We start from the raw sequence: 21490 nt of genomic DNA, 5'->3' as shown, positions 1-21490 counted from the left end.
ATAACTCTGGGTTGTGCAGAAACATCACTTCGGGGCTAGCTTTCTCCCATCTCGTTCGTATTTTCTGCCCCATTTCCCACTTGCATTTCACTAAACGTCTGTCTTTTTTTGAACCCTGTCAGAAGTTTCCCAGCTTGCATCTCTTGAACCTGTGTTTCGCTCTGCTTTACTGTAGAGCAAGCATCCCCAAACTGCGGCCCTCCAGATATTTTGGCCTACAACTCCCATGATCCCTAGCTAACAGGACCAGTGGTCAGGGATGATGGGGATTGTAGTCCAAAACATCTGGAGGGCTGAAGTTTGGGGATGCCTGCTGTAGAGCAATGTGGCCAAACTTGGCCCTCCAGCTGTTTTGGGACTATAATTCCCATCATCCCTGACCACTGGTCCTGTTATAGCCAGGGATGATGGTAATTGTAGTCCAAAATATCTGGAGGGCCACGTTTGGCCACCACTGCTCTTAAGAGTATTGTCCTGGTTAAACTCCAGACATTCTGAAGCAGTGATGGCGAAACCCACGACTCCCAACTGCCACCAACCTCAACCAGCCTGGCCAGTGGAAAGGGATGATGGGAGATATGGTCCAAAACATCGGAAAGGAGCACAGGTTCCCCTACTGCAAAGCCTAATTCTTTCTGTCCCTGGGCTGTACCGCTTATGGGTGCAAGTGGAGAGCTCACATGACTGCTCTTCCACAGAAAAACAAAATTAGGTATCCGGAAGGACGGTCCTAGTTCAGCCTCCTCTGTGATGTGCTAAGATTTCTACATGCAAATATTTGCTTTGTATGGAGGAGCATTTTGGTCCTTTTCCCATAGTCTAAAATGGTGCGACCCAGGAACAGGTTTATCACCTTACTGAGAACATAATTGTAGAAAAGCAAGCAGCACTGAGCTCATCCATTGCATTAGAACTCAAAAGAGCACCTGTTTTTCAACATTTGGTACGGAGCCATGCAGATACATCACAGCGAAACAGAAAAAGACGAGAAATGGTTGCATTCTTTTCTTCCTGGTAGGTAAAGCTGTTGATGGAGAAACACGGAAGTATTTACAGATGAAGTGAAATCGGCAAATCTTCTTTCAGACAGGATCCCATGTCAAAGCAGCAGAGATGTGGCTTCAGAAGCAACTGCTGCCCAAACTCTGATACAGACTTAAATGGATATTGTTGACCAGTTGAATACATTTAACTGGCACGGAGGACAAAAAACAGTCCACTCCCCCATGCTAATAGGTTATACTAATGTGCGCTCCATAATATTTTTTCACAAGGTCAGAGTTTTGATCAATCTAAATGAAGCAAAAGTGATAAAAACAATTCCAGTACTCCCCAAGAGCTAAGTAACTCCTCTCCAAAAAGCAGGAGGATAAGGTTGGGGTATAAACATATATTCATTGAATCAAAAGTATTAGTTTTGGGGGGGTTTTGTGCTCGGCGTTTATTCAACTCTTTGGCCTGTGGTGATTGGACCATTTGCGCGTGAATAATCTTGCTGCCCTTCCTCGTCCAAAGCCAAGATATCTGGAATCTCATCCGATTCCGAAGACAAATCTGTTATAGCGAAATCCGGAACCTGCAGAGGAAGAAACTCAAATAAATTTGAAGGCAACATTTTCAACATTTCCCAAAGTGTTAAGAACCTAGGACTCAAACTGAGAGGAATGGGCCAGCAAAATTTCCTCCCATTTCAGTACTATATTGACAAAAACATAGCATATCACATGTGAAATGAAATAATATTGTCTTTTAGAAGACATCTGAAGGCAGCCCTGTTTAGGGAAGCTTTTAATGTTTAACAGACCATTGTATTTTAATATTTTGTTGGAAGCCGCCCAGAGTGACTGGGGAAACCCAGCCAGATTTGGGGGGGGGGTTATAAATAATAAATTATTATTATCATTAAAAAAGTTCACAAATAACTAATAACTAGTGCGGACACGAAGCAATGGATTCAAACTACAAGAAAGAAGATTCCACCTAAACATTAGGAAGAACCTCCTGACAGTAAGAGCTGTTCGGCAGTGGAATTCGCTGCCAAGAAGTGTGGTGGAATCTCCTTCTTTGGAGGTCTTTAAGCAGAGGCTTGACAGGCATATGTCAATAATGCTTTGATGGTGTTTCCTGCTCGGCAGGGGGTTGGACTGGATGGCCCTTGTGGTCTCTTCCAACTCTATGATTCTAATGTGGGGGAATGCCTTTTTCTCTGGCGTAGGTTTCATAGTGAGAAATAGAAGGAAACCCAAAGATTTGAAACCAACCATTTACCCAAATTGTGTTATTTTAATAAAGGAAGCAGTGGTAGAAACTCAAATATGGAAGCTAGGAGCCAAATGCCTCCTTCAACCAGAGTTACATTCACCAAAACAGAATGCCTAGTTGCCATTTTGGGGCCAGACGGCTTGAAAGTCGTATTTTTCAATATGACTTTCTGGTTCCTGAAATTCATGCAGATTGTGAAGATAAAATATAATGGATAGAATTGTACAGGATGCGTTGCTGGTGTTTGAAAACATTCCAGATCCAAGGATCCCCAGGCAGGCACCTCCAGGTGGGGGAGATGTCAGGCACCATCCTGGCACCCAGGCATCTTCTCTTGGTCGCAGTGGCCGATAGCCAGGTGCAAAATGCACCTGGTGAATTTCGAATGCTGATAGGAAGCTGTCCTATATCATGTCAGACCCACCCAGGTCTGAACTGACTACACCAGGCATCCCCAAACTGCGGCCCTCCAGATGTTTTGGCCTACAACTCCCATGATCCCTAGCTAAGAGGACCAGTGGTCAGGGATGATGGGAGTTGTAGTCCAAAACATCTGGAGGGCCGAAGTTTGGGGATGCCTGGACTACACTGACTAATGGCAGCTCTCCAGAGGTGCTATTCAGCTATGTTTTATTCAGAGCACACTCACTGAAATTAATGAATGCCTGGCTTGCCCCACCCTCCAGCCCTGGAAGCCTTCATAAGACATCTGCTCCAGAGGAAGAACTGTGAGGGGCGAGAGACTTTCTGTTCCCCATCAGGCAAAGACGAGTCCACCTGCTTTGCCCCACCTAGCCTTTCCCGGACTATGACTTTAAGAACAGCAGCTGGGAAGAGAGGAGTTCAGGGATATATTTTTTTTTTAAAAAAAAGTTTTATAAGTTGTGATTCTTTGTTTCTCAATTTGATCCTTTTACGTGGTTTTGTATGTTTTCTGGTATTTTATGCATTGTGATTTGCTGTTACTTTTATTGATTATCAATTGGTAACTCTTTATTGTGGTTGAATTGTGCTGATGCTTAATTTTACTGTTTACTATTGACGCCTGCTTCTTGGGAGAAAAGCGATGTCAAACCTAGACAGCATCTTAAAAAGCAGAGACATCACCTTGCCGACAAAGGTCCGTATAGTTAAAGCTATGGTTTTCCCAGTAGTGATGTATGGAAGTGAGAGCTGGACCATAAAGAAGGCTGATCGCCGAAGAATTGATGCTTTTGAACTATGATGCTGGAGGAAACTCTTGAGAGTCCCATGGACTGCAAGAAGATCAAACCTATCCATTCTGAAGGAAATCAGCCCTGAGTGCTCACTGGAAGGACAGATCCTGAAGCTGAGGCTCCAAGACTTTGGCCACCTCATGAGAAGAGAAGACTCCCTGGAAAAGACCCTGATGTTGGGAAAGATTGAGGGCACAAGGAGAAGGGGACGACAGAGGATGAGATGGTTGGACAGTGTTTTCGAAGCCACCAACATGAGTCTGACCAAACTGCGGGAAGCAGTGGAAGACAGGAGTGCCTGGTGTGCTCTGGTCCATGGGGTCACGAGAAGTCGGACACGACTAAACAACAACAATTAGATTCTGATAGATTGTTGGGTGTTGCTTTGTTTGATATAAGTTGTTTACTTTAAAGTGACTTTTAAAGTATTTAAAGTGTGACTTTTATATTCAATCAGATTGTTCTATTAATGTTTGATGTTTTATTATGTTTTTATGTCTTGGAAGGCGCCTAGAGTGGCTTGGGCAACCCAGCCAGATGGGCGGGGTATAAATGAAATACGGTATTATTATCCGAGTCAAGCCCATTAATTTTAACAGGTCTACTCTGTGTAAAACTCACTTGAATACCACTCCGGGATTTCAGACAGGACGTTTTCCCCAGCCTACCTGAAGATTTGAGGCTTTTTAACTGGGATATTCTGCATGGAAATCATGCACTCCACTTATGGATAGCAATTTAGGGCTTGACGCTCTTCTTCCTGTTGTGTGGGTTTGTCTGGAAATTGAACTCAAGGCCTTTGTCACTGAAAGCACGAGTCCTATCCCTAGACCAACAATCTGGAGAGAAACCGGTCTCCTTTCCTTCCTCCCACAGCTTATGTCCCTGCAGTATGTCTCCTCCTAAGCTGGACTCTGATACCAGAAGTGAGATCAGGGGTGTGTTAAACTGTAGTGTATGTGTGAATAATTTCCTTCAGCACATTCCTGCTTTACTTTAACCGACTGTCATAGTTTAGACCAGCTTCTCCTCCAAATCTGTGTTTCTCAAGCAACAGCATGATGACATGACTTGATTTCATCTCTGAAACAGCTAGGGAAAGGGAAAGGACCCCTGGACGGTTAAGTCCAGTCAAAAGCGACTATGGGGTGCAACACTCATCTCACTTTTCAGGTCAAGGAATCCAGTGTTTGTCCGCAGAAAGCTTTCCTGGTCATGCGGCCAGCATGACTAAACTGCTTCTGGTGCAACGGAACAACGTGATGGAAACCAGTTTAGGCAGCCCTGTTTAGGGAAGCTTTTAATGTTTGATGGATTTCTGTATTTTAATGTTTAGTTGGAAGCCGCCCAGAGTGGCTAGGGGAACCCAGCCAGATGGGCGGGGTATAAATGATAAATTATTATTATTATTATTATAAACCAGAGCGCACGGAAATGCCTTTTACCTTCCTGCCACAGCGGTACCTATTTATCTGCTTGCACTGGTGTGCTTTCGAACTGCTAGGTTGGCAGGAGCTGGGACAGAGCAATGGGAGTTCACTGCCATCGTGGGGATTCGAACCGCCAACCTTCTGATCAGCAAGCCCAAGAGGCTCAGTGGTTTAGACCCGCAGGATAGTTAGGGTAAACTGACTCATGCAAACCAGAAATAATTTGATTCAGAATGAATTGGTTTCAAAATAATTAAAGTCAATAGGCTCATTCAGGACTAAAGCGGCAATGTCTCTATGCTCCCTTGGGAGTAAGCACCACTGTAATTAGTGGAACTTCACTTCAGTGTAAGCCTAGGATCAGCTGCCTATTATTTTAAGGCGGTGGACCCAAAATTACTACGCTGACTATGTCTGCTGCTATGCTGGTCTCCCTGTCACTATTTGCGTTGAAGCTCTCCGAATGAGGCAGCAGGGAATATTCTGTTCTAGCCGTGCCGTACGTATTTCAGCAGCAGGCTGGATTCCAGGTCAAGTTGCCTACTCTTCTGTAACCTGTTTTGAGCACCTTATGTAGATGAGGCTACAATCCTACACACACTTTCCAGGGCATAAGCACCACTGAACACAGCAAAATCTCTAAGTAGGAACATGAGGAGTCACCTTTCAGCAAGGGAGAAAAAGTCTAGTTCCGTTTTGTCTACACAGGCGGCCAATTGCCCTACCTAGAGCTGCACAGTGTTCGAAACTCAGATATATACGCTAGGCACCAAAGGCTTCCTTAAAACCAAGGTTGCAGTCTCCAAAATGGAATGTCTAGTTGCTATTTTGGGGCAAGAAAGCTCTAACGTCTTGTTTTTCAAAGGATGGATTGATTCTGACTGATTCTCAGTTCTGAAGAAGTGTGCATGCACACGAAAGCTCATACCAAAATAAAAACTTAGTTGGTCTTTAAGGTGCTACTGAAAGAATTTTTTTATTTTACTTCGACCCAGACCAACACGGCTACCTACCTGTAACCTGATTCTCAGTTAAACATCTGGCTAGTTCAGAGGACTACCTTGAGCTGGGTCAAGAGCTTTGAGAACTTAAAGAAAAGTCACTTGATTCAGGGACAGTCCACATATATATTGGTCTATTCCGACCTCTTTTTCTTAATGGCGACACGGACGATTCATAACGTAGGGCCATTCTTCACAAATGTGAGTAGGGCAGGGGGCTGCGGTAAGTGAAGACAAGCGACAACAGTTCACTATAACATCATTCTCTGCTCCTGCTCAGACTGAACAGATAAATCATTTTGGTTCCCGATATTCATTCTGATTTTGCAGATAAAATATAAGGGGTAGAATTCCACAGGACGTGTTGCTAGTGTGTGAAAACAGTCCAGATCCCCAGGCATGCTCCAGATGGTGGAGGTGTCAGGTGCCATCCTGGCACCTTCATTTGGTTACAAGCGGCCAATATCCAGAGGTGCAAAATGCGCCTGGTGAATTTCGAACACTGGAGCTGCATGGCATTGAGCTTGTGACATTCTGCTTGCAAAGAAGATCCTGTACAATTGAGGTATTGCTGCGAATAGGATTGTACTTCAATGCTAGTGGAACATATACATATGTACCAAGCAACGGCAAAAGGCAAGTACCCTTGGTTCTGTTGCTATGTAACACATGATTCACCTGTGCAGAAAACTAATAATTATCTTCATGTCATTCTTCAAAGCAGGGGTAGACAACGTGGGACCCTCCCGAGTTTTTGTGGGACTCATCAGCCCCACTCAAATTGCATGTGAGCTTACAAGAAGCGCATGCAATTTGTTTTACTGCAGATGAACAAAGCTTATGCAACACCAGAATTGTATAGAGGGAAAACTTCACACCCTGAAGGCAAGAAGAATATCCATGTGTGTGAGAGATCCCACAGCTTATCCACAGATTAATTGCATGGCTAAAACCAGTCCATACATGAATTACTGCTTCTCCTTATTAAGCCAAGGTGGTTATTATTATTCAAATTTGTTTACCACCCTTTACCTGCAGGTCTCAGGGCAGCTCACGACAAAAAAAATCACAATATAAAAAACACAAAATACATAATAAAAACAAAAACAGTAACAACCCAATTACCCCCCCCCCCCACACACACACACCACATTTTAAAAGGGCATTGGATGTCAATCAGCCAAATGCCTGGTTAAAGAGGAAAGTTTTTGCCTGGTGCCTAAAGGTGTATAATGAAGGTGCCACGCAAATCGCCCTGGGGAGAGCATTCCACAGATGGGGAGCCACTGCAGAGAAGGACCTGCTCTTGTGTTGCCACCCTCCGAACCTCTCGAGGAGGCGGCACACAAAGGAGGGCCTCAGAATATGATCTCAGGGTCTGGGTAGGTTCATATGGAGAGACAGAGTCATTGAGGTAGTCCCGAGCCTTTTAAGGCTTTATAGGTCAAAACCAGCACTTTGCATTGGGCTTGGAAAACAATTGGCAGCCAGGGCAGTTGGACCAGGATAAACAATTAGGGAGAAATTCAACACTGTGCTTTGTTGAATGCACCATCAGCGGACGCATTTCAGCTTGCCAAATGAAACAATCCCTCTTCTGCTCCCCTTGCATGCTATTCTGGGAGGCAGGGGTGCATAGGTGCTAGAGAGGAGGGGAAGCCCCATTGCACAAGCAGAGGTCCTTGAGCAGGGCTTTGGCTAACAGGACTAGTTAGGTGAATCCCACCCACCCACCCGTGCAACAAAATGTCCACATTCTTCTGCCAATGCAACTAGACAACACCAACCAAAGGCTGCATTCCAAGAAACCAGCAAAACAAAGCATGCATTACAGGCCACATGACAGTTGGCATGGTTCAATTTTAAAGCCAATTGGCACTTTTATACTAGGGGAATCATTCGCCATGAATCATGATTCGAGTGGGCCTGCTGCTTAATTCTACTCCAGCAATGTTGGCAGAACGCTCAAGTCCTCCTAGATGCCGATTCTACACAGTTGGAAGTCTCGGGGCTTCCATGTGCTAAATGTTTTCCCTGCATGGACAAAACTATTAACATATTGACCTCTGTGTACTTTGTGCAGTAGGATACCTCGACAGCAGAACAAACTTATTTTTGTTTGAGTTTAAGGATCGAGTGCAAGAAGAAGCAGGGCAGGAACCCGAAATATCTCCAGATCATTCGCCGGGGTTCTCAAGAGTTTGTTGTGGTTCAACTTCCTAGGACCTGTTGTAAAATCTGAAGGGCCATCAAGTCTGTGGAAGGTCTGTGCTACAAGAGACAGGTGGTTTGGCCTCCTTTGGCATAGCATACACCACCACAACCGACCGATTCAAGCCACCATCCCTCGATTCAAGAGCCCCCGACCCAGAAAAGCAAACTACAAGCAAAAGCTGGAATGGCAGAAGCTTAAGAAACTGCAAGTATCTGGAGAGCTGGATGAGGAGCCGTAGGCAGGAAACAAATGCAGCCGCAGCATCTGGCCCATCTGTTTACATGTAATGCTTGGTGCCGATTCAGCAATTTGCATTCAACCAGTTTTAGATAGACCCACAGCTGAACAGTCATTGAGTCACAATGTTTGTTTCGCATCCTCAAGACTGTTTACACAATCCAAGAGACACCAGACTCTGGCTACTGAAGCATTTATTACTAAGCACACATGTGAAATTACAAGGCAAGGCACTACAAAAAGACAGACTATAAACCCATGTACAAACAGCATGAATCTTGTTTAGTGCACAGTGCTCAATAGCAGCTTAAAGTGGAGTTACTGGGTAGTATAACGTCTCATATTTAGAAATGAAGGACGACGTGAGTTACTCTGGCAAGTTTAGTCCAACTCGACGCAAGGAGTGGAAAAAAGTTTATCAAGCCTTTTTTTTTTTTAGGTCCTAGAACAAATTGTTTTAAGGCAAATGGAAGGAATGATAAGTATACAAGGGTACAGTATGCAGTTTTCAAACGAAAGCTGAATAAGAAAATGTAATTATGCTGCCAGAAGCTTTACAGATTTTCAATAAAGGGGCTTGCTTTTTTCCCCGCCCCTGCGTATATTAACAGAATAGCAGTAAGCTCCTTTTAAAGGCCACTTTAACTGAGAGGCAACGGTGGGGCTTTGTAATATATAGGTAGCTAAACAAGGTGTTTTCTCCAATGCAATCTGCTGAGGCTCAGAAGTCTTTTAAGGCACTTCGCATCTTTCACAACTTCGAACCCAAACACTACTGGGAACTCAACTTGGGAGTGCAAAATTATTATTTTTTTGCAAACAGCTCTCTCTTTGTCAGAGAAAGCACAGCAGGAATTTAATTTCTCCCCCCTGCCCCCCCCCAGCAGGTTACACTGCAGCTACCGCAGCTGAGCCACCTTGTCAGTCAAGCTACACGGCGTGTGTGTACATTTTGTCACGCCGCCCTTTATTCTGTGTTGCGTTCAGGCTGTTTGTCCTCCTGGCTGGTCTTTCTCTCCCCGTCACCTCTGTGCCCAGCATTCTCAGAGCCAGCCAATTGCGGGTAAAAGGGACCTACCAGCCAGTTGAGGGGCGTGTTGTTCACAAGGTAATCCATCACGTCATCCAGAGATTCCTTCATTTTCTTCAGCTGCCCTTTGCTGGTGGTGATGAGGCTGTCGGACACTTCCTGGAAGGAAGACGCCGACCGGAAGTTCCGGTAGACCTCGCCCGCCATCTCCCCCACGTGGTGGACCTGGCCTTGGATATTCTGTGGCAAACCCTGTATACTCGACACCAGGGTGACGCAGGTGGTTTGAAGCTGCTGGGTCAGGTTCCGTGCAATCGTTAGTGTGCGTGATTCAATATACTGGAAATGAAAGCAAAACACACAGACATTGGAAATGGGCTCCATGTTGTTCCGTTAGCTTAAAATAACCCCAATATTCTTCAGCCGGGGCCATCACCCTAGACAACAATAACTTGAACTTCCAATGTGGGGGTACCTTGGATCCCGAACGGCATCGTACTTGGATGTTTTGGCTCCCGAACGCCGCAAACCCAGAAGTGACTGTTCTGGTTTGCGAACGTTCTTTGGAACCTGAACGTCCAACGCGGCTTCCAATTGGCTGCAGGACCTTCCTACAGCCAATCAGAAGTTGCGCTTCGGTCTCCAAACGTTTTGTAAGTCGAACGGACTTCCGGAACAGATTCTGTTCGACTTCCAAGGTACGACTGTATACCCGAAGTATGGAACGAAGCTGGGACCTGTGCTCAAAATTCGGCAGGCGCATTTGGCACCTGGCTATCGGCCACTCGTGACCAAGTGAAGATGCCCAGGTGCCAGGATGGCACCTGACGTCTCCACCATTTGGAGGTGCATGCCTGGGCAACCTTGAATCTTGGCTGTTTTCACAATGCATCCTGTATAATTCTGTTACATTTTCACTGCCCAATCAGAATGAATTTCAGGAACCAAAAAGCCGTATTGAAAAATATGACTTTCGAACCATCTAGCTCCCAAAATGGCCACTAGGCATTCTGTTTTGGTGACTAAACGTGGTTTCAGGAGCCATTTGGCGCCTAGCTTATATATCTGAGTTTCTAACACTGGCTGAGACACTGCTGTGTGGCCCAAATGAATGCTCATACACACTGACCAATGTTTCTCCGCACCCAAGGGATCCTAACTTTGGCTGGGACTTGCAACCTAATCAGACCCCTTGACCTGGAAAACGAAAGTGTTTCTCTCTCCTGGCCTCCCACCAATAACAGATCTGTCAAATGGTCCTTCAGTTATATCCCATTTGCCAGATAGCTTTACCCCCATGCTTGTTTCCATCCTATATTGATTTTGTAGGCGTTGGAAAGTGTGTGCTGGGAGAAGCCACCTTACTCATTCACATCTTTTCCCTTTTCGTTACAAGCTTCCTGTATTTCTGCTGTAGCCGAAACAAGACAAGCAGCTAATACCCAGTAGTAGCAAGAGCTAAGTTTAAGCCTTCGCTTCAGTCCTGGACAGCAGCCTTATCACTGCTGTAATTATTTGGGTCAAAAGGTTAATACTCTTAACCTTGATAAAGAACTTTCAGCATGGCCAGCTGTAGACTGCTGCAGCAACTGGGCAAGGAAATTTGGGGGGGGGGTGCAACCCTTGCCCTTTATAATATTTGGTTTAATTGATAAGTATTTGTAGAATTTGAAATAATCGAAATAACTGATGTAATATCATTGTGTTTTAATTGGAAAATCTAATAAAAAGTATTTTTTATATATAAAAAAGCAAAAGTAGTTAAAACAGAAACAACCAAACAGCGACCCCTCTTCCCGCAAACACATTTAAAAGGCTGCAGAATATTAACCAGGCGCATCTGCCCCATGCTCACTCAGCAACCTACCTCAGCGCTGCGGGAATCGTCCTCCTCATTTTGGCCTGTGTTTTTCCTCCACTCTACCCAGGAATTATACAATTTTTGTTGGGCATCTTGGAGTTTCTGGTTGGCACTGCTCATATTCTTCCTGGCATATTCAATCTGGAATACAAAAGACTTGCATGTTCACTTTTTGGAAGTACTCTTCAGCGGTGCAATCCTGCACGTGTCTACCCAGGAGTACCACTGATTTCTGTGAATCTTTCTCCCAGGATACAGGAAACTCAGGTCTTGAGAGTGCTTTCGCAGCTAAAGCAATCTTTGTTCTCCCAACAGTTATTAAACAGGTTTGTACAAGGTCGGCTCCGATATCTCCTTTTAAAACTCCACTGGGGGTTGTTAAACCCTCCAAGAAACCCTCTGAAAAAGAATTAGGAAGGTGGAATTTCACAGCGCTATGTGGATCTCGTATGAATGAAAGATATCTACTTGGGCCCCAAAATGTGACTGTGTATTCAATTGTTGGCACACTACATATCATTTTGAAGAATTCTTTATTTGTTTAAATTAACATTTCCCCCTTCAGATTACCCTGCCCTAGGAGCCCATTAAATGCCACTATAGTGTTTTTTAGACCCACTATTTCAACAATTTGATGTTAAGAAAACATTCTTATTGTGTCCATGGATGTATGAAGGCTGCCTAGTAAAACGCTGAGCCGTGCAATACCTTAATGCCAGCCTTGCGAGCTTTAAAACTTGAGACCAACTCACAAGTAAAGAACACAGGATTAAAATATTATTAAAAAGGTAGAGTGGGCTGCCATCCACTGATACATGCGCTGTGAGTCCCAAAGGTTGACTGAAACCCTTTGCAAAAATCTGATGTTAGAGCCAAGAACTCACTTACCAGATTGACAGTGGAGTTAAGTTGAGAGATTGTCTCTTGGCTTCTGAGCTTAGCATCTCTAACCTTGATTAAGGCCTGCTGGTAGGCACGGGATCGGACCTTGGAAGACAAAGATCCTAGTCTAACGTAGTAACTTGGCTTCTGAACTCCAACTTCAAATCCTTCCACTTTCGTAGCTTCTTTCTCTGCAGAAAATCAAAGAGCAAACCATTCCAACTGTAACCGCGGCAAGTTAACGACGGCTTCCTATCTTTCTCGCTCGCTTCTTGAGTGTCTGTTGCCTATAGCCAAGAGACACCAATTCTCCCAAGGCAACTTTGCTAGGTGTTTTTGGTCTGATGATGCTTTGCAGAAACATTCAAGGTGAGAGAGCTGGGAAGGGCCTTGAATGTGAAGCCTTCCTCCAAACCTAGAGAGTCGCCAAGATTGAGTGTGTTGGTCTGACTGATCTTACGCCATGTTACAAAGTTTGCAGTCATAAACCAACCGCATGGTCAAATGATCATCAAGCGGCCCAGTTCTACCCCAAACTACGTTTTCCTTGTTCTTGAAAAATAATACACGATAGCATCATGTTTTATTGGCTTCATAACCAATGAACTTCAGCAAATGTATTTCCCCCTTGTTTCTATTTATGAAAAATAGTACGATCTTCATAACCTGGCAGACTGGACCTTCTAGGGGAACTTACCTAGTTCTTCTTCCGTAAGTGGGAGATACTGGTCTACAAGGGTCTCTGATCTGCTGAGTGCAGTGTCCACCCCGCTGGTCACCAGACGCAGAACTCGGCTCCCCAGAACGGTGTTAATGCTCCCACTGACAACTGACCGGGTCAACTCCACACTGTCCTGGACGGCTCCTTTTGTCTTGTCGACGACTCCGTTGATGGTTTGTGCGACAGTATCCTTGGCACCAGTCACGGTTATTGCGACGACATCCCTCGCGCCGACAATCGCATCCATCGCGTTAACGACAACCTAGAAGAAGTGGTTGCAGAACCTTCACTGCTCGCCGAAGGCAAGGTGCAAGGAGTGACACAACTAATTCAGTACAAAGCACCCTGGCCCAGTTCGCCCATCACATTCAGCCAGAGTTTAAATATACAGTGGTACATCGGGTTACAAACCCTTCAGGTTACAGACTCCGCTAACCCGGAAGTACTAACACCTCGGGTTGAGAACCTTGCCCCAGGATGAGAACGGAAACTGCGCAGCGGTGGCAATGGGGGGCCCCATTAGCAAAAGTGCGCCTCAGGTTAAGAATGGTTAAGAACGAACCTCCGAAACTAATTAAGTTCGTAACCTGAGGTACCGCTGTACGGTTTTATTATGAATGAGTGGCGTGCTGGCACACACTCGCAAATTCCTCACGAGTTCCCATAGTCCCCCACCAAGCATGAAACAAGATAGAATTTGGCCCGTTGCATAACCTGATGGCTTTTTTTATTAAAAAAAACACCAAGATCAGTAAGCCAATAAAAAAGCTTGCTTCCCGCTTGCTGGTTTTTTTTGGGGGGGAGGGGGAGAGAAACCGTAAAGCTGAGTTCCGACAATGCAACCAGCTAGATTCTGGATCGCTTTGTGTACGCCATGCAGACTTTGGAGGAGTGTGTCCCTAATGCCTAGCATCTTCAAGGGAGCTGCAACACTGGGCTTTTACTTGACAAAACAGAATGCCACATGGGTGAGGCCCTCCTTCATGCGCCTCCTCCTCGAGAGGTCCAGAGGGTGGCAACACGAGAACGGGGCCTTCTCTGCAGTGGCTCCCCATCTGTGAAATGCTCTCCCCAGGGTAGTTTGCCTGGTGCCTTCATGATACACCTTTGAGCGTCAGACAAAAATGTTCCTTTTTAACCAGGCCTTTAGTTGATTAGATTGACATCTGATGTCCTAAAAAAAGAAAATTGCACCGGGGGAGGGCGGTATTGTGTTTTTTAAAAATTATATATTTTGTGGTTTTATATTTTGGTTCTGTTCTGTGAAGTGCCCCGATACCTCCAGGTTTAGAGTGGTACAGTGGTGCCTCGCTTAACGAATGCCCTGCTTAACGAAATTTCCGCTTAACGAAAGGATTTTTCTAGCGGAGGTTGCCTCGCTAGACGAATTCGTTTTATGAAAAATTCATCTAGCGAATCGCGGTTTCCCATAGGAATGCATTGAAATTCAATTAATGCATTCCTATGGGCAAAAAAAATGCAAAAAAAATTCAATGCATTCCTATGGGATTCGCTAGACGAAATTTTCGTTATAAGAAGAGACCCGTGGAACGAATTAAATTCATCTAGCGAGGCACCACTGTATATAAATTCTAATAATAATAATAATAATAATGGTAGTCACAGGGTCATAGCATGGAGAGGGCCAGGGGCGGCATAGCCCCAGGTGCATGATTTTGAGAGGACACAAGCCAGGAATCCCTGCCTGCCACCAGGGGACTCTGGGCCCCAAAGCCCAGCCTGGCCTTGCTGCTGCACACACACCCCCGGCCCCCTCACTGAATGGCTGCCTGGCCAGCACTGGGGGGAGAAATGTGCCGCTTACAGCCACCCAGGCGTGTTTGGAGGGGCAAGCAAAGCAGTGCCCCGGGCGCCAGCAAAGGACGCAACGCCACTGGTCAGTCCTACTCTGTAGACCCAATAATAATAATATCTTTATTACGGTCACAGACCAGCAAAAAAGAAAAAGAAAACCAATAATACATAAAATAGATAGTTCTTGAATATCATCTTTGAACAATACTGTTTCATAATCCTATTTTAAATTAAAATTGGGTTAAAATTTAATGAGGGATAGTTCACTTTTAACTATTATCCGCTGAGAATTAATAGGCGGCTTTATCATTGTTATTGATTGATGTCACGGCGCGTCTTAGCCTTGACGTGTAGTAACAGAATTTAGCTACATTCTTAGTGCACTCTGGATTAAAATCCGCTAGCAGGTATCTAGTAAGCGTTTCTGTTGAGCGGCCTGGTAAGTTTTTTAACAAGGGATCAATTATCTCCTTCCTCGTGTCTCGATACAATGTGCAATGGAGGAGGACATGACTTATAGATTCAATCTCCTTGTTATCACAAGGACATAGTCTCTGTTCTACCAGAATCTGGAGATATCTACCAGTTAACAACGCCGAGTGTAGAGCATTGAAACGAGCCCTAGTGAAGGCCCACCGATATCTCGGATTTTCTAACGTTTTTAAATAATTAGCTAGATAATTTGATCGAGTAGACCCACTAAAATTAAGGGCAATGACTTAAGTCCCTTCGTTTCAGTGAGTCTAGCCTGAATAGGACTAGCTCTGGATACCCCCCCTAAGTGTCCAATGAGCAGCCTATAGATATGAGAGAAAGCCCTGCAGGAGAGGGCTTTGAACTCAACAGATACATAAAGCAGGGGAATTTTGCGTTCGTTGAATAAACACTGGGCAGCTATCCCAAGTAAGTCGTACTATGCTGCATGCCTCAGGGCTACTTAATTCGTTTCCTGCGCTGAAGTCCCCCCCTCCCCAATGCACCCAGCTATAGTTGGTATGCTTTTTTCCAGTTCATGTGTAACTCTGCTTCGAACCAACGAGGGGGGGGGGGGGAAAGCCACATTAAAATCCTTCTAAACAATTTACCTTATCAGTTGGTTGATACAATATTGGCAGCTTCTCCTCGACTTTGTCAAGTCCTAAGCAAGCGTAGCTGTTGGCAACTGCAACTGGAAACATGAAGGACCGTTAGGCCGGCTTTTGCAATTTTAAGAAGTTAATCAGAAGCTGTTTATTTCTTTGAAGTGCTGGGAAACAGGAAGCATGCCGATGTATCATGTTAGGGACGGAGTTTATCATGAATGACTCATTAGCAAGTTCAGAGCTCCTTCAGAAAGCGATAAAAGAGGGTCTCCTGGCCCTCTGCCACTTCGCAAGAATAGGTTTCCGCGAACAAGCTGACACACTCAAGGACGGGAGTGCAAAATGCAAAGTTTCTAAACTGTGAGACATTTAGAAAGTAGGTGAAGGAGGAAGTTGAGACAGAACTTCGAAGTGGGTGAAGGGTGAGAAACTAGAGCCAGGAGGATTTTTTTACTCATTGTACATCTTACAAGTCACAATCCTATTTGACTTCGCACCCAATTCGTTCAGAAAGCTTCTTTATAGCGACAGCGGCCCATAAACGTTATGCAAAGGTATTAATAGCCTCGCAATGAGCCGTTATTTAAGGTAGGCCTTTACAGTTCTTTGCAGGGAGTGTGCTTCCACTAAGCCAAACAAAATACTCTGCCCGTGGTGAAAACATTTTAGGCATTCTACAAAAGCAACGAGGCTTCTACACAGAATATGTCATTGGGCTGCAATTTCCATCATCCCTGACGATTGGCGTAATTAAGCATCACCCAGTTAGTTGAATAACCATCCTGAGATCAGTATTAGAAACTGAGATATGAAAGCTAGGAGCTAAATGGCACCTTAAACTTAGGTTATGGGTGCAACAAGGGAATGTCTAGGAATGCTTTTTTTATATAACAAGAATACAAAGCTGAAAATGAATGAACTGCAGCTAAAACATGTTCATTTTTCATATGGTCTAGTCCTTCCCCTGCCCACCCCCCTAATATTCTTACGAGGGTCTCTCCTCCAGTCTCAGAAACTGCTCACACTAATGATATTCCCCATCGCAAAAATGTGCCTAGAACAATGGGAGTTTCCAACACTGCCTGATGTTATTATGCTCGCTGGCAGTGTTCAAAATTCACCTAACGCCAGGAGCATTTGGCACCTGGCTATTGGCCCCTTGCAACCAAGCGAAGATGCCCAGGAGCCAGGCTGGAGCCCTGGTATCGCCACCATTTGGAGGTACATGCCTGGGGATCACTGGATCTTGACTGTTCCCAACGCACTCCACTAGAGGGATCACAGATGACTTCGGATCGTACCATGCTGTCTACACATCTGAATGTGCAGCCTATGAAAGGACAGCCATTTCCAAATGAATACCAACTTGCATGCCCAGACTGTCATTTCTGCCTGGGAACCTGTTTACTGGTGCTAATAAACCTCTGGGAGAATTTTGAAAGCTGAAAAGTGTTTCCAAGAGTTTGCGGCTTACTTTGTGGCTCCAGCTTTTGGATGATGGGCAGCGCGCCAGTCAAGGCTACTGCCGTAATGGTCTTCACTCCCTTCTCCGCCATCTCGCAGACAGACTTCAGGTAGGGATGGTTGTCCTTCGTGCTGACGTAAGCCGAGGAGACCATGTCGTAGGTGGAGCTCACCAGGGGAAGGTTGGCAACCCTGGCCACCACATTCTGTGTATGCAGAAGACAGGAGAGTGAGCCCACATTTCTCCTGGAATAAATGGTCAGGGAGATTTTTGGCGCCTGCAAACATACCTGCTGTGCATCACTGCTCTCTTCCGCCATGGTCTGGCCTTGAATGCTTTCTAGAGTCTGGGGGATGGGAGAGAAAGCACAAGTTAAATGCAAGGCTTGAAACAAAATTAACCTTTGGACAAGTTGCAGCCGCTAAGATATGCTCAGCTTGTTCCGTTATTAAAACGCTTCCCATTTATGCAATATTAAAGGTTGAAGCTTCAAATCTGAAATCATTTTCTTTCCCAACAAATAGAACCAGCCAATAAAATTAGTGGGCAGGATCCAGTGAGTCATACTCATGAGTAGACCTACTAAAATCAATAGGCTTAAGTAACTTGATGTACTAAATATCAATTTCAATGGGCATATTCAAAGCATGACCATTCTGGATATCTCCCGTTATTTCTAAATTATAATTCACTAGTTTATTCGGTGATAATGCTTGCATAACTTGAACTGAGCACAGACATGTTCTGGGTTGCTTTTGACGAAGCCAATTTGTACATAACCTTGGGAATGCTTGGCTTTTCTTGCGTCCCAAAATTTGCCTCACTTTCCAAGCCAAAATGTAGTAGCAACAAGTTAGGTTGGGGAAAATAAAAGTTTAAATTGAGATTTGAAAAGTTGAAGCTGAGCACTGTATTCTACTATTCTTTATTTAGTTACTAAACAAAGAACAACGCCTTCAGAGTAGACATTAAACCAGAGCTTTCCAAAGTGTGTGCGCCACGACATGTTAAGTGCGTCCGCTGCAGTGTGTCGGTGTGAAAGGGGTTCGTTTAACCTCCGGTTTGCTAGTAAAACTGAATTACTGTGTCGTGAAATGATGCCTATCTTAAAAAGTGTGTCACTAACATGGGAAGTTTGGAAAGCTCTGCATTAAACTCCGGTTACAAGAATGAGTGAAGAAAAGCCAAATTGAATCCAGAGTTATCAAATGTGTTAAATGGAACAAGGGGAACTGTTTGTTCCCCTCTGTAGCAATAAAGTTCCCAACACGTTGCAAATGCCCCTTCTCCTGCTGCTGGTTGTGGGACTCTCCCTCTGCAAACAGAACTGCCATCTGTATTATGAAACCACATCATTAGTCTATGAAGGACAGAGAGTTGCTCTGGAATATTCCTCTTGCTCAGCAATCCTCGACTTCGTGCCCTCCAGATATTTTGACTGTGACTCTTATCATCCCATGATCATAGGGGCTATGGCTGGTGGGGGCTGTGGGCCAAAACCAAACAGGATTCAGAAATCTGTTCTCACACATCGTACATTTAAAGCACATTCCCTGCCCCCCTCCCTGAAAGGAATCCTTTGAACTATAATTTAAGGGGGCTAGAAACACTGAGGCATAAACTACAGTTCGGGGGGGGGGGGCGGTTTGAATGGGTGTGTTTGAAACGGTTGTATGCACTATTAAGTTTCTGTAACACAGAAAAGTGTTTTCATTTCGGTTCTTGTGAAATTTTATCCTGCTACAGGCACTGACCAGAAGTATAAATGATTATAAGGCAATTAAAAATGGAAAAAACCTTAATGCCTCCCTTAAGTTGTTCAATATCAGACAGGATTCCTTTTCATACAAAAGGTAGCAAAGGGGAAAGAACACACCATGCTAGGGGGCATCCAAGCTTTTCATTTTAAGTCTCAGTGCAATATCTGAAGGGCCACCAAGCACTCTAAACCCAGTTTTTTTAAGATATAGCATAGTACCAGTGATGCATTGCTTAAACAGTTATTGCAGACAAGAGACAATGAGTTCCAAAACACACAGGTAGCTTTTTTTCAAATTAGAAAAATGCTCACTCACCCACAACAGTGTTTTTGTATCCCAACTAGGATATTTCACACAGTGTCAATACTGTAAAAAACAAGCAAACCAAACCTCTTCTGCAGAGAACCCGGGGAAACAGCCGCAAATTTTGCCACTCTCGGCCCCTTCGAGTATGGGATAATTTATAGGCTTTTAGGCGGCTTGCATGCTGCACAGGTGAACCCAGCTTTTAGCAGAGAGAGAAAACAAACACGCTTGGTCTCCTCCAAACAATGGGACCAAACCTATTTAAGCAGCAAATTCTGATTCTGTTTGCTTACATTGCATTGTATTTGCCATACAGCTCGGTTCCCTATTGTCCTTCGCACCCACCTACATTGCCAAGATGATGACCTATCCGACAGAAAAGTTTCCCACCCAATTATGGCTCCACTTCAGTGACTGCACAGCATGGCAGGCAAGAACTGGAAGTACATTTACAGACCTCCCCAATGTTCCAAGCATCGGGAAAGGAGGTGTTTGGGGAGCGCCTCCAGGAAGCATTTCCTTGCTGCCGTCCTGGAGAGCCTCTCGACTCACTCCTGCATCCTCAAGAGAGATCTTCCCTCGTTGAAAAGGGGATTTAAGAAGATGCCCCGCAGGCCCCACCCCCGCGAAAAGAGGCTGCCACCTGCACTTACCTGGGAGTAAGCCCCAACTAACTCGTGTGTGTGTGTGACCTCGGAATAAGCATACACAGGGTCTGCCCTGCCTGCCTGCAGCCCCTGCGCATCATTCCCGGGGCTTTCAAGAAGACAGACGGAAGATGGAGAGGAAGGAAGACGAAGAGCAAGAAAGCGCAAAGGCACACCTACCTACCTGCCCGCCCGCCGAGACGGCTCAGCGTGGAACTCTCTGCTCTCAGGGTCCTGGGTTCGAGAGATCCCAGGGTTGGACCGGATGACCCCTCGAGGTCCCTTTGCAACGCGAGGATGCTACGAGGCGCGCAGACCCGCTTGCTCCTCTGCGCCCTGGGCTCCCGCAGCCTAGCCAGGTGCGTCCCCGTCCCCCATCATCACCATCCCCCCCCCATTGCAAAGACGCGCAGGTGAGGCTCCTCTCGGCCAAGGGCAAAGGCGACTCACCTGTCGGAGGAGAGCGAGCGGCTGCCTCGTGTGCGTCAAGTGCGCCCAGCTGGTCCACTCGCCCCGTCGGCTCCGCAGCCTCGCCCCAGCCTCGCCGGCAATTTATCCGGGCGGAGAGAGGGGGGGGGCGTCGGGCAGCCTCCTCCTCCTCCTCCTCTCGCGAGATGCCAGGCAGCCTGCAAATCCGGGCCGCTTCCTCCAAGCGCGCGCACGATGCGCGCACGGCTCCTGGGAAAGGAGGGGCGCGGAGGGAACAGGCGGGTCCTGCCTCTCGGGACCGCGCCCTCTTGGCTCCTCCTTGCGCAGCTGAAAGAAGCCTGGGAACGAGGGTTGCCATGTGTCCTCTTTCCCCAGGACGCGTCCTCTTTTTCCCAGGGATGAAATCGGAGACAAAGCGCGTCTGTTTGCTTTGAATGGCCGGCGCAGCGTCCACTAAATATGGCAACCCTGGAATCGCAGCAGTTAGCGTGCAGGTTTAAGCGCAGGGCCAGTTATGCAATGCCCCGTAACGCTGATTTCATTATTAAATTATTTCATAAATTGTATACGTACACTGCTTTGTGTGTGTTTTTAAAAAGAAGAAAGTTCAAAGTGGTTTGCAAAAAATAAAAGAGCAAAACCGAGAAGGATTTGCAACCCTGCCTTAAAACATAGAAAAGTGAAAATACTGACACAGTGCTTTTAAAAAGGAAAAAAGGGGGGTGCCAATAATAATAATAATATATAATAATATAATGATAACTAATTTATTTATACCCTGCCCATCTGGCTGGGTTTCCCCAGCCACTCTGGGTAGCTCCCAACAGAATATTAAAAACATGATAAAACATCAAACATTTAAAAACTTCCCTAAACAGAGGGAACTGAGGGATAATGGTACGCCGTGACATCAATCAATAACAGTGATAAAGCTGCCTATTAATTCATAGCGGATAACAGTTAAAGGGAACTATCCCTCATTAAATTTTAACCTAATTTTAATTTAAAATAGGATTATGAAACAGTATTGCTGAAAGATGCTACTTAAGAACTATTTTATGTATTATTGGTGGGGGTTTTTCTTTTGCTGGTCTACGGCCGTAATAAAGATATTATTATTACAGGACTCA

At 45.3% G+C, this 21490-nt stretch overlaps 1 protein-coding gene across 2 annotated transcripts; it reads right to left on the bottom strand.

Moving 5' to 3' along the window:
- Positions 1–521: 521 nt before the first annotated feature.
- PLIN2 (perilipin 2) lies at positions 522–20512 on the bottom strand. Of its 2 annotated transcripts, XM_035141152.2 has the most exons (9): positions 20382–20512; positions 17508–17564; positions 17228–17423; positions 15757–15839; positions 12833–13118; positions 12142–12326; positions 11260–11394; positions 9441–9731; positions 522–1576 (listed from the first exon to the last, which is right to left on the bottom strand). In XM_035141152.2, exons 2-9 carry the CDS (start codon positions 17535–17537, stop codon positions 1442–1444), a joined length of 1341 nt encoding a protein of 446 aa, XP_034997043.2. In that variant the 5' UTR covers positions 17538–17564; positions 20382–20512; the 3' UTR covers positions 522–1441. The 2 variants fall into 2 exon arrangements, with proteins under 2 accessions (XP_034997043.2, XP_034997045.2); XM_035141154.2 differs by lacking the exon at positions 522–1576 and having other exon boundaries at positions 8540–9731.
- Between the last annotated feature and the right edge of the window lie 978 nt (positions 20513–21490).

This window comes from Zootoca vivipara, chromosome 16 (assembly GCF_963506605.1).
Source record: "Zootoca vivipara chromosome 16, rZooViv1.1, whole genome shotgun sequence".
Lineage (NCBI taxonomy): Eukaryota > Metazoa > Chordata > Lepidosauria > Squamata > Lacertidae > Zootoca > Zootoca vivipara.
This window is presented reverse-complemented; position numbering and strand designations above follow the sequence as displayed.

What these genes read in the sequence shown, in the direction of transcription:
- PLIN2 (XM_035141152.2), bottom strand. Translation starts at nt 17,537, where the DNA reads ATGGCGGAAGAGAGCAGTGATGCACAGCAG. An exon ending in AGAGCAGTGATGCACAGCAG is followed by an intron (nt 17,424 to 17,507) that starts GTATGTTTGCAG and finishes CTGCATACACAG; the next exon opens with AATGTGGTGGCCAGGGTTGC. An exon ending in TGTATCAACCAACTGATAAG is followed by an intron (nt 13,119 to 15,756) that starts GTAAATTGTTTA and finishes CACTTCTTCTAG; the next exon opens with GTTGTCGTTAACGCGATGGA.